This window comes from Salmo trutta, unplaced genomic scaffold (assembly GCF_901001165.1).
Source record: "Salmo trutta unplaced genomic scaffold, fSalTru1.1, whole genome shotgun sequence".
In the NCBI taxonomy this organism is placed as follows: Eukaryota; Metazoa; Chordata; class Actinopteri; order Salmoniformes; family Salmonidae; genus Salmo; species Salmo trutta.
In genome coordinates this window covers 2,017,826-2,033,865 of record NW_021823350.1, presented here as the reverse complement: position 1 = coordinate 2,033,865, position 16,040 = coordinate 2,017,826, and the positions used below count along the sequence as shown (strand labels likewise).

Below are 16,040 nucleotides of genomic sequence, written 5' to 3'. Positions count from 1 at the left end.
AGACAGACAGACAGACAGACAGACAGACAGAGAGAGGGGGGGAGAGAGAGAGAGGAGAGAGAGAGAGAGAGAGAGAGACAAAGTGAGAGAGACAAAGAGAGAAAGAGATCAATCAGAATAAACCAAATTACAACACTGTCAAAGCAAAACTACATTGCTTATTGGGAAACACAAGCACAAACACAAAGCAAAATGCAGTGCTATCTGGCCCTAAACCGACAGTACACCATAGCTAACTATTTGGCCATGGTTACTGATCAAAATCTTAGAAAAACCTTGACAAAGTACAGGCTCAGTGAGCACAGCCTTGACATTGAGAAGGGTAGACATAGGAAAACCTGGCTCCCTGCAGAGGAAAGGTTGTGCAACCACTGCACAACAGCAGAACCTGAGACGGAGCTGCATTTCCTGACAAAATGTAAAAAATATAAAATAATTAGAGAGTGTCATTTCCCCAAATTTGAAACCCTTATTCAAGGTTTCAAAGACCTCTCTGATGAGAATAGGCTCCCCGTCCTGTTGGGGGAGGACGCAGAGAGCTGTGTTGGCAGCGCACTACATTGCTGCCTGCCATAAGATGAGGGACAGTGTCTGACAGACCAATCAACCTGCACATGTCCTCTACTGTATGCTTATTGTTATTGTTGTTACTGTTGTCCCGTTGACAATTTTGATTCTCTTTTTTATTATTATTATTATTTTTATTTTTTTAATATATATATTGTAAATATCCAAAATAAGCTTTGGCAATACGTACATTGTTACATCATGCCAATAAAGCGAATTGAATTGAATTGAATTGAGAGAGACACAGAGAGCAACAGAGAATAAGAGAGACAAAGAGAGAGAGACAGAGAGAGAGACAAAGAGAGAGAGACAAAGAGAGAGAGACAGAGAGAGAGACAAAGAGACAGAGAGAGAGAGAGAGAGAGACAAAGAGAGAGAGAGAGAGAGAGAGAGAGAGAGAGAGATGGAAAGAGGCCTCCCTGTTTCTTGGCAGAATGTCTGAACATCTGCATTAGTGAAATACATGGGGAATACAGTACAGACCAACCTTCATCACTGCTGTTGAAATACATTTGGAGGTCAGGCTGTAATACAGGCAATTATCAAAGGAGAAAGGAGACTACCCCAAAGCTGTGAGACAAACACAGACTGGAGAGGCTGTTTGGGTTCAATTATATTACATTCAATGGTCCAAACGTTTAACTCATTTGGGAAGGGAGAGACATTCATGAACCACAGTGACTGCAAGTTATACAGTTTGAAGTCATGATAGACTTGCAGTAATACATTGAGGACACACACACACATAGTACAGTGCCTTCTGAAAGTATTCACACCTCTTGACTTTTTCCACATTGTGTTGTTGTTACAGTCTAGAATTTTAAATGGATTAAACAGGAGATATTGTGTCACTGATCTACACACAATAAACCCCCATAAATGTCAAAGACGATATATGTTTTTAGAAATGTTTACAAATTAATATTAAAAAAGAAAAGTTTAAATGTCTTGAGTCAATAAGTATTCAACCCCTTTTGATATGACAGTCCTAAATCATTTCAGGTGTAAAAATGTGCTTAACAAGTCACATAATAAGTTGTATGGACTCATGCCATGATAGTGTTAGAGGTGTTTCAGTAGTTTGTAAAGAAGTGTACTTGGTTAAAAAAAAAGAAATAAGACATTGAATATCCCTTTGAGCATGGTGAAGTTATTAATTACACTTTGGATGGTGTATCAATACACCCAGTCACTACAAAGCTACAGACATCCTTCTTAACTCAGTTGCCGGAGAGGAAGGAAACCGCTCAGGGAATTTCACCATGAGGCCAAAGGTGACTTTAAATCAGTTAGTGGCTGTGATAGGAAAAAACTGAGGATGGATCAACAACATTGTAGTTACTCCACAATACTAACCTAACTGACAGAAGCCTGTAAAGGATAACACTATAAAAAAAATGCAGCCTGTTTGCAACAAGGCACTAAATTAATACAAAGCGTTATGTTCGGGGCAAATCCAACACATGCCGTCGGCAAGGACTAGGGAGTTTTTTGGGGGTGATACAAATAAACGGAATAGAGTTAAGAAGAGGCAAAATCCTAGAGGAAAACCTGGTTCAGTCTGGTTTCTAACGGACACTGGGAGACAAATTCACCTTTCAGCAGGACAATAATCTAAAACACAAGGCCAAATATACACTGGAGTTACTTACCGAGAAGACTGAGTGGATGTTCCTGAATGGCCGAGTTACAGTTTTGACTTACACTGGCTTGAAAATCTATGGCAAGACTTGAACATGGCTTTCTAGCAATGATCAACAACCAACTTGACAAAGCTTGATTATTTAGTTAAAGAAAAATGGGCAATTTTTTTAACCATCCTGGTCTGCAAAGCTCTAAGACTCTGTGAGTTTTAAAGACTCACAGCTGTAATCACTGCCAATGGTGATCTTAACATGTATTGACTGAGGGGGTTTAATACTTATCTAATCAAGATATATTTATGTTTTATTATATACATAAAAATACACTTAAATAACATTTTATCATTTTTCTACCACTTTGACATTATGGAGTATTTTCTGTAGATTGTTGGTGAAAAAAAGACAATTCAATTCATTTTAATCTGACTTTGTAACACAACAAAATTAGGAAAAAGTCAAGGGGTGTGAATACTTTCTGAAAGCACTGTGTACTCACTTCACACACACACACACACACACACACACACACACACACACACACACACACACACACACACACACACACACACACACACACACACACACACACACACACACACCCTCTTCCTCCCCAGCCACACACTTTATAGACATGCCATTATCCACTCTCATACATTTGCCTAACAGCATGCCAGACAAGATGACTGTCACCATCTCCCTACACAGACGAAATCCTCAGAGTGTTACATCACAGCATTACAGACTCAGTGACTGGTTCTGGCTCAGTCTAAAAGCAAAGAGCAGGTATCGGTGCCTTGGGTTAACGGGCAGGCAGAGCGCTGCCAAAGCCTCTGGTTTCCCACTCAGAATATTCTCTGCAGCTAGCGCTGTAGTCATTTCCTGATCTGGTTTGTAGTCTCTGCAGCTAACACTGTAGTCATTTCCTGATCTGGTTTGTAGTTTCTGCAGCTAACACTGTAGTCATTTCCTGATCTGGTTTGTAGTCTCTGCAGCTAGCGCTGTAGTCATTTCCTGATCTGGTTTGTAGTCTCTGCAGCTAACACTGTAGTCATTTCCTGATCTGGTTTGTAGTCTCTGCAGCTAGCGCTGTAGTCATTTCCTGATCTGGTTTGTAGTTTCTGCAGCTAGCGCTGTAGTCATTTCCTGATCTGGTTTGTAGTCTCTGCAGCTAGCGCTGTAGTCATTTCCTGATCTGGTTTGTAGTCTCTGCAGCTAGCGCTGTAGTCATTTCCTGATCTGGTTTGTAGTCTCTGCAGCTAGCGCTGTAGTCATTTCCTGTAATAGGCGTGGGGAGACACACCATAGCTCTCACATCCCCCAGACACCAGCATCGTCCCCTCTCTAGCCTCTCTACCCCCCGGCCCACAGTGATAGCATCCCATGTCAGAAGAAAAAAATATATGTGCTGACACACCCAACTACATCATAACAACAGGAACAATAGAACTAGTATATAGCTGATGTACTGAATAGCTGGAACTGAGAGAGGTACAAAATCTGTATGGTCAAAATAGCTACAACAACACAAATGAAGGCAAGTTTTTTTCAGTTCTGGCCCACTACCCGGCACCGTTGCCTCTGGTTTTCAGTTCTGGCCCACTACCCGGCACCGTTGCCTCTGGTTTTCAGTTCTGGTCCACTACCCGGCACCGTTGCCTCTGGTTATCAGTTCTGGCCCACTACCCGGCACCGTTGCCTCTGGTTTTCAGTTCTGGCCCACTACCTGGCACCGTTGCCTCTGGTTTTCAGTTCTGGCCCACTACCTGGCACCGTTGCCTCTGGTTTTCAGTTCTGGCCCACTACCTGGCACCGTTGCCTCTGGTTTTCAGTTCTGGCCCACTACCCGGCACCGTTGCCTCTGGTTTTCAGTTCTGGCCCACTACCCGGCACCGTTGCCTCTGGTTTTCAGTTCTGGCCCACTACCCGGCATCGTTGCCTCTGGTTTTCAGTTCTGGCCCACTACCTGGCACCGTTGCCTCTGGTTTTCAGTTCTGGCTCACTACCCGGCACCGTTGCTTCTGGTTTTCAGTTCTGGCCCACTACCCGGCACCGTTGCCTCTGGTTTTCAGTTCTGGCCCACTACCTGGCACCGTTGCCTCTGGTTTTCAGTTCTGGCCCACTACCTGGCACCGTTGCCTCTGGTTTTCAGTTCTGGCCCACTACCCGGCACCGTTGCCTCTGGTTTTCAGTTCTGGCCCACTACCCGGCATCGTTGCCCAACTATCCTGACAATGGAGAGGACAGCAGTGAATAGACTCCCATTCCTATTCTGTTATGACACCGTGTTTAATAAGTCCATGTCAATCAAAAGTATATATCTTAGTCCTGTAACCCTCTCTCTGCACCTGGTCTCATGTTTTATTGTAAGGCCCAGATCCTCATGTGTGGTTTAGTAACAGAGCATAACTAAATTGGACCTCCAGAATGTATAAACCACCAAACATCAACTGGGTCTGGTATGGTATGTTAGCTGGAGCATAACAAAGAAACACATCAATAAATCGATAGAACGAAACTTGTCTTTCTAGGGCACGTCATTTATGAGCTAGCGGTATGACATGATGATAACGTCTGGCTTGACTAATGATGTGTGGGAATACAGGGATCCTTGAGCTGTCTCTCACATCACAACCCCAGGTGATCTGGAGATTCATGTTGATCTGGGAACCTTCTACAGGAACTGACATCACCATGCAGGGCTGTAGCCCATCAAATGGGGGTGGGTGGGGGGTCAGTTGACAGAACTCATTGGTGGAAATGGGGCGAGGGTCAGGGGTCAGTTGACAGAACTCATTGGTGGAAATGGGGCGGGGGTCAGGGGTCAGTTGACAGACCTCATTGGTGGAAATGGGGCGAGGGTCAGGGGTCAGTTGACAGAACTCATTGGTGGAAATGGGGCGGGGGGTCAGGGGTCAGTTGACATTACTCATTGGTGGAAATGGGGCGGGGGGTCAGGGGTCAGTTGACAGAACTCATTGATGGAAATGGGGCGGCTGGAAAAGTTCTTCTTTTCTAATTTCTTTCCAGAATCAAAACACATGTAGACGTATAGCTGAATGGGATTGGGGGGGGGGGGGGTCTCACTCATTGGTGAAAAACAGGTTCTGGTAACAACTGTAGGTTATTCTTTCATTTCTTATCAAAACATGTGGATGTAAAAGGCAGCACTTGAACATCTTCACACAGCAACAGTAATGAACTGAGAGAGGAAGAAGAAGGAAAAATAAGGTGAGGGAAAATATCAACCTCCTCATATCGTTGGATGTTTTTATTGGGCAGGTGGGCTCTGGAAATGGTGTTCTCACTAATGACTCTCCGTGCCGTCACCCTACCACCTAGACAAACAACCCACATCCCATAGACGCAGAACCTAATGACTCTTGGTGCCGTGACCCTACCACCTAGACAAACAACCCACATCCCATAGACGCAGAACCTAATGACTCTCCGTGCCGTGACCCTACCAACTAGACAAACAACCCACATCCCATAGACGCAGAACCTAATGACTCTCCGTGCCGTGACCCTACCACCTAGACAAACAACCCACATCCCATAGACACAGAACCTAATGACTCTTGGTGCCGTGACCCTACCACCTAGACAAACAACCCACATCCCATAGACGCAGAACCTAATGACTCTCTGTGCCGTGACCCTACCACCTAGACAAACAACCCACATCCCATAGACGCATAACCTAATGACTCTTGGTGCCGTGACCCTACCACCTAGACAAACAACCCACATCCCATAGACGCAGAACCTAATGACTCTTGGTGCCGTGACCCTACCACCAGGACAAACAACCCACATCCCATAGACGCAGAACCTAATGACTCTCCGTGCCGTGACCCTACCACCTAGACAAACAACCCACATCCCATAGACGCAGAACCTAATGACTCTCCGTGCCGTCACCCTACCACCTAGACAAACAACCCACATCCCATAGACGCAGAACCTAATGACTCTCCGTGCCGTGACCCTACCACCTAGACAAACAACCCACATCCCATAGACGCAGAACCTAATGACTCTTGGTGCCGTGACCCTACCACCAGGACAAACAACCCACATCCCATAGACGCAGAACCTAATGACTCTTGGTGCCGTGACCCTACCACCAGGACAAACAACCCACATCCCATAGACGCAGAACCTAATGACTCTCCGTGCCGTGACCCTACCACCTAGACAAACAACCCACATCCCATAGACGCAGAACCTAATGACTCTTGGTGCCGTGACCCTACCACCTAGACAAACAACCCACATCCCATAGACGCAGAACCTAATGACTCTAGGTGCCGTGACCCTACCACCAGGACAAACAACCCACATCCCATAGACGCAGAACCTAATGACTCTTGGTGCCGTGACCCTACCACCTAGACAAACAACCCACATCCCATAGACACAGAACCTAATGACTCTCTGTGCCGTCACCCTACCACCTAGACAAACAACCCACATCCCATAGACGCAGAACCTAATGACTCTCCGTGCCGTGACCCTACCACCTAGACAAACAACCCACATCCCATAGACGCAGAACCTAATGACTCTTGGTGCCGTGACCCTACCACCTAGACAAACAACCCACATCCCATAGACGCAGAACCTAATGACTCTCCGTGCCGTGACCCTACCACCAGGACAAACAACCCACATCCCATAGACGCAGAACCTAATGACTCTCCGTGCCGTGACCCTACCACCTAGACAAACAACCCACATCCCATAGACACAGAACCTAAGCTAATGCAAATATAACAGACGTATACATATTACGCTTTGCTTTGTGTTTGATTTCAGCGATTAGGCTTATTTTCATTGAAGTACTCTCTCCTGAGTGAGAGATAAATGATTGGACTTCCGTAGGTAGTAGTAGTCAAAATATACTCTGGATTTTTGTAAAACAGAAGCATTCAAAAACAAAGCATTTCAATGTTGTTGTTTTTCCCTGTTTGACTATGTTCATAGCCATATATGGATGAATGGAGAAAACTGTGAATAGGAAATCCTGACATATTTTATTGCCAATTTCCTGTAGGAGAAATGCCATTGTTCCACTGAAATCAGTTATGAGAATTACTAAATATAACCTTTAGGTGTAAATTGGATTTGTTTTATTTTATTATTATTATAATTTTTCAATTAGAGTTTAGATTTGACCAATTATAGGTGAAGTCCTGTGTATGTTGAGCAGCACATGATATAAAGTAGATTAAATACGTTACAATGTTCTGTTTAACTCCCAGACTCTCCTGATGATTATTTGGTCAAAACATCATGGAGCAATAATTTACAGCAGCAAAACATCATGGAGCAATAATTTACAGCAGCAAAACATCATGGTGCAATAATTTACAGTAGCAAAACATCATGGTGCAAAAATGTACAGTAGCAAAACATCATGGTGAAATTAACCACAGTAGCAAAACTTCATGGTGCAATAATTTACAGTAGCAAAACATCAAGGTGAAATTAATTACAGTAGCAAAACATCATGATGCAATAATTTACAGTAGCAAAACATCATGGTGCAATAATTTACAGTAGCAAAACATCATGGTGCAATTAACCACAGTAGCAAAACTTCATGGTGCAATAATTTACAGTAGCAAAACATCAAGGTGAAATTAATTACAGTAGCAAAACATCATGATGCAATAATTTACAGTAGCAAAACATCATGGTGCAATAATTTACAGTAGCAAAACATCATGATGCAATAATTTACAGTAGCAAAACATCATGGTGCAATTAACTACAGTGGCAAAACATCATGGTGAAATTAACTACAGTAGCAAAACGTTGTGGTGCAATTAACTACAGTAACAAAACATCATGGTGCAATTAACTACAGTAACAAAACATCATGGTGCAATACTCTACAGTAGCAAGAAATGAACTATTTAAGACGGTCTACAACCGAGTCCTTTAAGAACACAACATAGTTATTTTGATCAAATATAAAATAGGGACAGAAATTCCATCGTCGCTGAAGCTTTTAGCGTTAAGCAGCTATGTCCCTAAAAGGCGTATTTAAGGCAGCAGGATGTTAACTGCAATGTAAGAGTGTTGTTTTATCCCCTCAGTAACCAGACCAATTATCTGTAAAGTTTTTTTTTAAATGTTTTATATACTTAATGCATCCCCCCTGTCTCCCTGCACCATCTGCCCTCCCCCTTTAACATTCTGGAATCTTCACGAGATAGGACAAAAAAAAAATGGGCATTTCCCTTATTACCATCTCACAGTGGAAATCAAATATGCAAGGAAAGTAGTATATATACTAATTAGTGCTGAATTCATAATTACTGTGCTCATTGATGGAGATACATTTGAATACATTCCATCTCCTCGGGGAGAAGCACCAGGCTGTCCAGAGTAGTTGGAGGGAACAAAATGCCCTCAGCAGGCCCTTTCTTTTCTTCTTCAAATTAGGGATCTGTGGCTTGCAGTAACGTTATGAGACGAAAAGATTCAAAGTGCCCGCGATTTCTTTCAATTTAATGAATCAAGTGAATCATGTAACCTAATGCATGTATTTGATATGAGCCCAGCACCCAGTTATTCAAATATGAGCTTTATCTTTATCTGCTAATGCCAAATGGTACTAGGCAACAACAAAAAGGCGGAGAGACCCGGGGAGGCACAGCAGCATAGCGGCGAACACTGTAAGGGGAAATGCTCCTCAAAGTTCTCCTTGCATGTCAACAATGTACATGCTTGTCAAGTGGAGGAGGTGAAGGAGGGGGAGAATGACAGGGAGCCACCAGTTTTAATTGGTGTAGATTAATAACAATTAGAGCCAGTGAGCTGCTGGGAGGAAGTGCCGGGAGCAGTAAATGCGTATAGGAGGCAGCTCAGGGACGCATCACTACCAGCGCTGCATGCCAATTCCATTAAGGTCCCTCTTGTTCTTCTCCTCATCAAAGAGTTGGAGGAAAACATCGCTATCAGTCCTTCCATCAGATAACTGCTGGTGACAGGCAGTAGGCAGTCAGTTAGGCAGACAGGTGGGCAGTCAGGCAGTCAGGCAGGCAGTCAGGCAGGCAGTAGGCAGTCAGGCTGGCAGACAGGCAGACAGGCGGGCAGTCAGTCAGGCAGTCAGGCAGTCAGTCAGTCAGGCAGTCAGGCAGTGAGTCAGGCAGTCAGGCAGTCAGGCAGGCAGTCAGGCAGTCAGGCAGTCAGGCAGGCAGTCAGGCAGGCAGGCAGGCAGGCAGGCAGACAGGCGGGCAGTAAGGCAGTCAGTCAGGCAGTCAGTCAGGCAGTTAGGCAGTCAGGCAGGCAGTCAGGCAGGCGGACAGGCGGGCAGACAAGTGGGCAGTCAGGCAGTCAGGCAGGCAGGCAGGCAGGCAGGCAGGCAGGCAGTATGTCAGGCAGGCAGGCAGACAGGCAGTCAGGCAGGCAGTCAGGCAGTCAGGCAGTCAGTCAGTAGCGTGACTAGAGGAGGAGGAAGACGGAGCCCAGCAGGTCAGATTGGACTCCTTGAGATGCAACGTCTCAACTAATCACAACAGGAGATGTTCATGTCCTTTGGCACCGACTTTATTAGGTTTTAATTGAAACATTATATGCATATTAAGTCTTGGCCGTGGCTGTTGTCATCATCGCCATCATCATCATCATCCTCATCATCCTCCTGTCAGCTCAGAATCAAACTGATATGGCCAGAATATACAGAAGGCATGATTTGCAGGTTTGGCCAATATTCTCATGTTTTGTTCAACACGTTATGACTATGGAACATGCATTTGTCCAATACATTAATTGTGGCTTAAAAATGTATGAAATAGACAACACTCAGGCTCCATTACTTTGTTGGATGGTTCTCCAGGCTCCATGGGGACTTCAGACCAGTGAGGTGGTCCTCCAGGCTCCATGGGGACTTCAGACCAGTGAGGTGGTTCTCCAGGCTCCATGGGGACTTCAGACCAGTGAGGTGGTCCTCCAGGCTCCATGGGGACTTCAGACCAGTGAGGTGGTTCTCCAGGCTCTATGGGGACTTCAGACCAGTGAGGTGGTTCTCCAGGCTCCATGGGGACTTCAGACCAGTGAGGTGGTCCTCCAGGCTCCATGGGGACTTCAGACCAGTGAGGTGGTCCTCCAGGCTCCATGGGGACTTCAGACCAGTGAGGTGGTTCTCCAGGCTCCATGGGGACTTCAGACCAGTGAGGTGGTTCTCCAGGCTCCATGGGGACTTCAGACCAGTGAGATGATGTGGTCCTCCAGGCCCCATGGGGACTTCAGACCAGTGAGGTGGTTCTCCAGGCTCCATGTGGACTTCAGACCAGTGAGGCGGTTCTCCAGGCTCCATGGGGACTTCAGACCAGTTTTACACATGATATCCTGAACGCTCCTGATATCCTGAACTCTCCTAATGTCCTGAACTGTCCTGATGTCCTGAACTGTCCTGATATCCCGAACTCTCCTGATATCCCGAACTCTCCTGATATCCCGAACTCTCCTGATATCCTGAACTCTCCTGATATCCTGAACTCTCCTGATATCCTGAACTCTCCTGATGTTCTGAACTCTCCTGATGTCCTGAACTCTCCTGATGTTCTGAACTCTCCTGATGTCCTGAACTCTCCTGATGTCCTGAACTCTCCTGATGTTCTGAACTCTCCTGATATCCTGAACTCTCCTGATGTCCTGAACTCTCCTGATGTCCTGAACTCTCCTGATATCCTGAACTCTCCTGATGTCCTGAACTCTCCTGATGTCCTGAACTCTCCTGATGTCCTGAACTCTCCTGATGTTCTGAACTCTCCTGATGTCCTGAACTCTCCTGATGTTCTGAACTCTCCTGATGTCCTGAACTCTCCTGATATCCTGAACTCTCCTGATGTCCTGAACTCTCCTAATGTCCTGAACTCTCCTGATATCCTGAACTCTCCTGATGTCCTGAACTCTCCTGATGTCCTGAACTCTCCTGATGTCCTGAACTCTCCTGATATCCTGAACTCTCCTGATGTCCTGAACTCTCCTGATGTTCTGAACTCTCCTGATGTCCTGAACTCTCCTGATGTTCTGAACTCTCCTGATGTCCTGAACTCTCCTGATATCCTGAACTCTCCTGATGTCCTGAACTCTCCTAATGTCCTGAACTCTCCTGATATCCTGAACTCTCCTGATGTCCTGAACTCTCCTGATGTCCTGAACTCTCCTGATGTCCTGAACTCTCCTGATATCCTGAACTCTCCTGATGTCCTGAACTCTCCTGATGTTCTGAACTCTCCTGATGTCCTGAACTCTCCTAATGTCCTGAACTCTCCTAATGTCCTGAACTCTCCTGATGTCCTGAACTCTCCTGATAGCCCGTGAAGAAAGGAAGAGGGGAGAGAGAGAAAAAAAAACATTCAGCCATATGCTTAGTAAAGAGAGGCAGAGAGGAAGGGAGGGAGACTGGGGTATGGGGGTAGCACTGGAGTAGCACTGAACTGTCCTAAACACTAGCCAAGGGGGGTAGATGCCCAGCAATGTCCCCCTCCCACCTGCCACCCAGACAAGAAAGTAGCATACCAAGACCACAGATGTCCCTCTCTCGCCTGCCACCCAGACAAGACAGCAGCATACCCAGACCACAGATGCTAGCCACCCCGTCCAGAAGTCTGCCACCAATGCCCCGGGTTCTTCTGGAAAAGGGGAGAGCAGCGGGGGCGAGGGAAGAGGGCTGGAGTGAAAGAAGAGGGGGCAAAAGGCTTTCATTTGGTAGTTATATGGTGTGTGTGTGTGTGTGTGTGTGTGTGTGTGTGTGTGTGTGTGTGTGTGTGTGTGTGTGTGTGTGTGTGTGTGTGTCTGTGTGTGTGTGTGTGTGTGTGTGTGTGTGTGTGTGTGTGTGTGTGTGTGTGTGTGTGTGTGTGTGTGATGGAGGAGGAGTTAGCTAGACCTCGGTGTTCTCCATAAGCCATTAGTTTCCTCTACAGCAGCACTAGTATCTGGGCTATGAATCTCCTACGGTTGGACATTCATCAGTTCCACCCTCCCTCTGTACATCCCTCCATCCACACCGGCATACGCATTCCAGTAACGACACGAGTGAAAGCATCTTGGCACGTGCTACGACTTCACCTCAGCTCTGATACAACTTCACCTCAGCTCTGGTACAACTTCACCTCAGCTCTGATATGACTTCACCTCAGCTCTGATACAACTTCACCTCAGCTCTGATACAACTTCACCTCAGCTCTGATACAACTTCACCTCAGCTCTGATACAACTTCACCTCAGCTCTGATACAACTTCACCTCAGCTCTGATATGACTTCACCTCAGCTCTGATACGACTTCACCTCAGCTCTGATACGACTTCACCTCAGCTCTGGTACAACTTCCCCTCAGCTCTGGTACGACTTCACCTCAGCTCTGGTACGACTTCACCTCAGCTCTGATACGACTTCACCTCAGCTCTGATACGACTTCACCTCAGCTCTGGTACAACTTCACCTCAGCTCTGGTACGACTTCACCTCAGCTCTGGTACGACTTCCCCTCAGCTCTGATACGACTTCACCTCAGCTCTGGTACAACTTCACCTCAGCTCTGGTACGACTTCACCTCAGCTCTGGTACGACTTCACCTCAGCTCTGGTACAACATCCCCTCAGCTCTGATACGACTTCACCTCAGCTCTGGTACAACTTCACCTCAGCTCTGATACGACTTCACCTCAGCTATGCTATGACTTCACCTCAGCTATGCTGGTCTACTGCAGCTAGTGTACTGACCTAAAGTCCACCTATTAACAGAAGGAAAACACCACCATGCGAGTCCATGGATTGCATCCCAAATGGCTCCCATTCCCTTTATAGTGCACTGCTTTTGACCAGAAAGAGCTCTGCACTAAATAGGGAATTTGCTGCCATTTGGCACGCACTCCGAGTGTTTACATGGAGGTGGTGAAACACAGTATAAATTATATAGGTTCCTGCAGGCTGGCATGTCATGTTGTTGAGCGTTTTAACTCTGACAGGCGTGATGAGGAACTTCCTGTTAAACAGGAAGGCTTTAACCAGTGACTGGAGAATTGTGGAATGGACGTTGGAAACATGCTGTAAGAGGTCAGAGGGAGGGTCAGGTGACATGTGATGTCAGGGATCACACAACGGCATTGTGGGGAAATTGTGTGGGGAGTGTGTGTGTGTGTGTGTGTGTGTGTGTGTGTGTGTGTGTGTGTATGTGTGTGTGTGTGTGTGTGTGTGGAGTGTGTGTGTGTGTGTGTGTGTGTGTGTGTGTGTGTGTGTGTGTGTGTGTGTGTGTGTGTGTGTGTGTGTGTGTGTGTATGTGTGTGTGTGTGTGTGTGTGTGTGTGTGTGTGTGTGTGTGTGTGTGTGTGTGTGTGTGTGCCAATTTCCTCTTGTCGTTTGTCTCTTCTGAAGATCATCTGGATGCCATCATGCTAAGTATTTTATTATCGTGTTAATACTTCTATTCTACAGTTTCTTACAGTATTACTTGAAATACATAAAATAACTACTACTTCCATTCCATTTAGCTAGAGAGGATCTTCAAATTCTGCAAATAACGAAACAAATGAATCTGCAAATGTACACTCATGCGCTGAAAAATGGTGAAGTGATAGGCGCGAAGAGGAAAGAAGAATACCATTAGCTTGGAGCGTAGGAGTATTAAATTGGAAGGAAAATTAGTCAAGAGAGTCCCAGTCACTTTTACAAAGTGCTGATCGTACTACAATGGTAATTATCTCACTAAAGTGGCTAAGTGACGTGTATGGTCACATAGGTCAGTTTGTTTTTGACAGACCCAGCTAGCCACCTTCCCCCATATATCCAAAAGCAGCTCATTAAATTGCCATGGTCCAAACAGTAGTAAAAGCATTATTAACACACATACTGTTACTGTAGACTCTTATTCAAATACTGTGAATAAAATATCTTAAATAAAAGTTCTGTTTAGTAATAAAGGTCCAATGAAGACATTATTATCATTTTTTAAATAATTTCTGGGTAACAAATGAATGACATTACTGTGATTGGTTTAAATTAAAATGGTCAAAAAAATAAATAGCAATTTCTCAAGTAAGGACTGTCTGGGAGATGAATGGGGAGGGGAAACTGAAAACGACATGTTATTGGCAGAGAGGTTTGGAACTCTCTTTCTTATTGGTCTATTTATTAACTAACTATTAACTACTGCCTGTTGATGTCATCAGGAAGGCCAAAACTACATCCTACCAAAACAGGTTAAAATTTCAGTCCAATTTTTTCAAATAGTTCTTACACCAAAAGGGCATTATCATAATTTTCACAATTTCAAAAGTATTATTCCAACCTCATAGTGTTGAAATACTGTATCTATAAAACACAGGAAAGTCACGTTTTTGACTGCACTGGGCCTTTAAAGTATGATATTCGACATTTATTGAATTGTTACTTGTTTTCTAGAAACACCTTGACAACGTCCTGAAATAAATCCTAGCTGTGAAATATAATGGTAACATCTTTTATGGACTTGTTGTAGTCATCAATCTCTAACTGGGAGTGAATTATCAGCACCACAAACAAAACCAAAAAAAATCTATGTTTTCTGAGGTCCAATAACATTCAAGCTGGAGATATGTGTTTCTTTTCTTCCATCTTGGTGCGTAAAAACCCAAGGCTGGTGACTGATAAGTATCATTATTGTTTTTGTGAGAGTCTGGTTTATGACATATCACAGAGCTGTTGACATGCATGTGTTGAGAAGAAAGGGTTCTGATCAATTCAGAACCAACATCTAGATCCACATACAGAATGTAATGAGTTGACAGCTGGGCAGTGATATAGCCATATAGAATATATAAAGTATCCTTATGCTATTTAATCAATGTTTTTACATTTTCTTTTCTTTGTTTTTGTTTAGTTTTTACTTAGCACAAGCACAATGTAGTAGACAGGGGGGAATTTCAGATATACTGTGTGTATGGAAGAAAGAATAGGGAATTATTTAAATGAATGTTAAAAAGAACCACGGTGCTTTAGTGAGTTTCCATACGCATTGAATACTAATGAAGCATGGTGTTTCCACCATTATGATATGAAGCATGGTGTTTCCACCATTATGATATGAAGCATGGTGTTTTCCACCATTATGATATGAAGCATGGTGTTTCCACAACTACGATATGAAGCATGGTGTTTTCCACCATTATGATATGAAGCATGGTGTTTCCACCACTACGATATGAAGCATGGTGTTTCCACCATTATGATATGAAGCATGGTGTTTTCCACCACTATGATATGAAGCATGGTGTTTCCACCATTATGATATGAAGCATGGTGTTTTCCACCATTATGATATGAAGCATGGTGTTTTCCACCATTATGATATGAAGCATGGTGTTTCCACCACTACGATATGAAGCATGGTGTTTTCCACCATTATGATATGAAGCATGGTGTTTCCACCACTACGATATGAAGCATGGTGTTTCCACCATTATGATATGAAGCATGGTGTTTCCACCACTACGATATGAAGCATGGTGTTTCCACCACTACGATATGAAGCATGGTGTTTCCACCATTATGATATGAAGCATGGTGTTTTCCACCACTACGATATGAAGCATGGTGTTTTCCACCATTATGATATGAAGCATGTTTTTTCCTCCATTATGATATGAAGCATGGTGTTTTCCACCACTATGATATGAAGCATGGTGTTTTCCACCACTATGATATGAAGCATGGTGTTTTCCACCACTATGATATGAAGCTTGGAGATTTCACCACTATGATATGAAGCATGGTGTTTTCCACCACTATGATATGAAGCATGGTGTTTTCCACCACTATGATATGAAGCATGGAGATTT

At 44.5% G+C, this 16,040-nt stretch overlaps 1 protein-coding gene across 1 annotated transcript in view; it reads right to left on the bottom strand.

Moving 5' to 3' along the window:
* LOC115190196 (proline-rich protein HaeIII subfamily 1-like) overlaps positions 1 to 10,417 on the bottom strand; it is a 15,378-nt gene extending 4,961 nt beyond the window's left edge. Inside the window, exon 1 of the mRNA XM_029748689.1 lies at positions 10,040 to 10,417. Coding sequence (XP_029604549.1) covers positions 10,040 to 10,417 — 378 coding nt within the window. The remainder of the gene's footprint in view (positions 1 to 10,039) is intronic.
* Between the last annotated feature and the right edge of the window lie 5,623 nt (positions 10,418 to 16,040).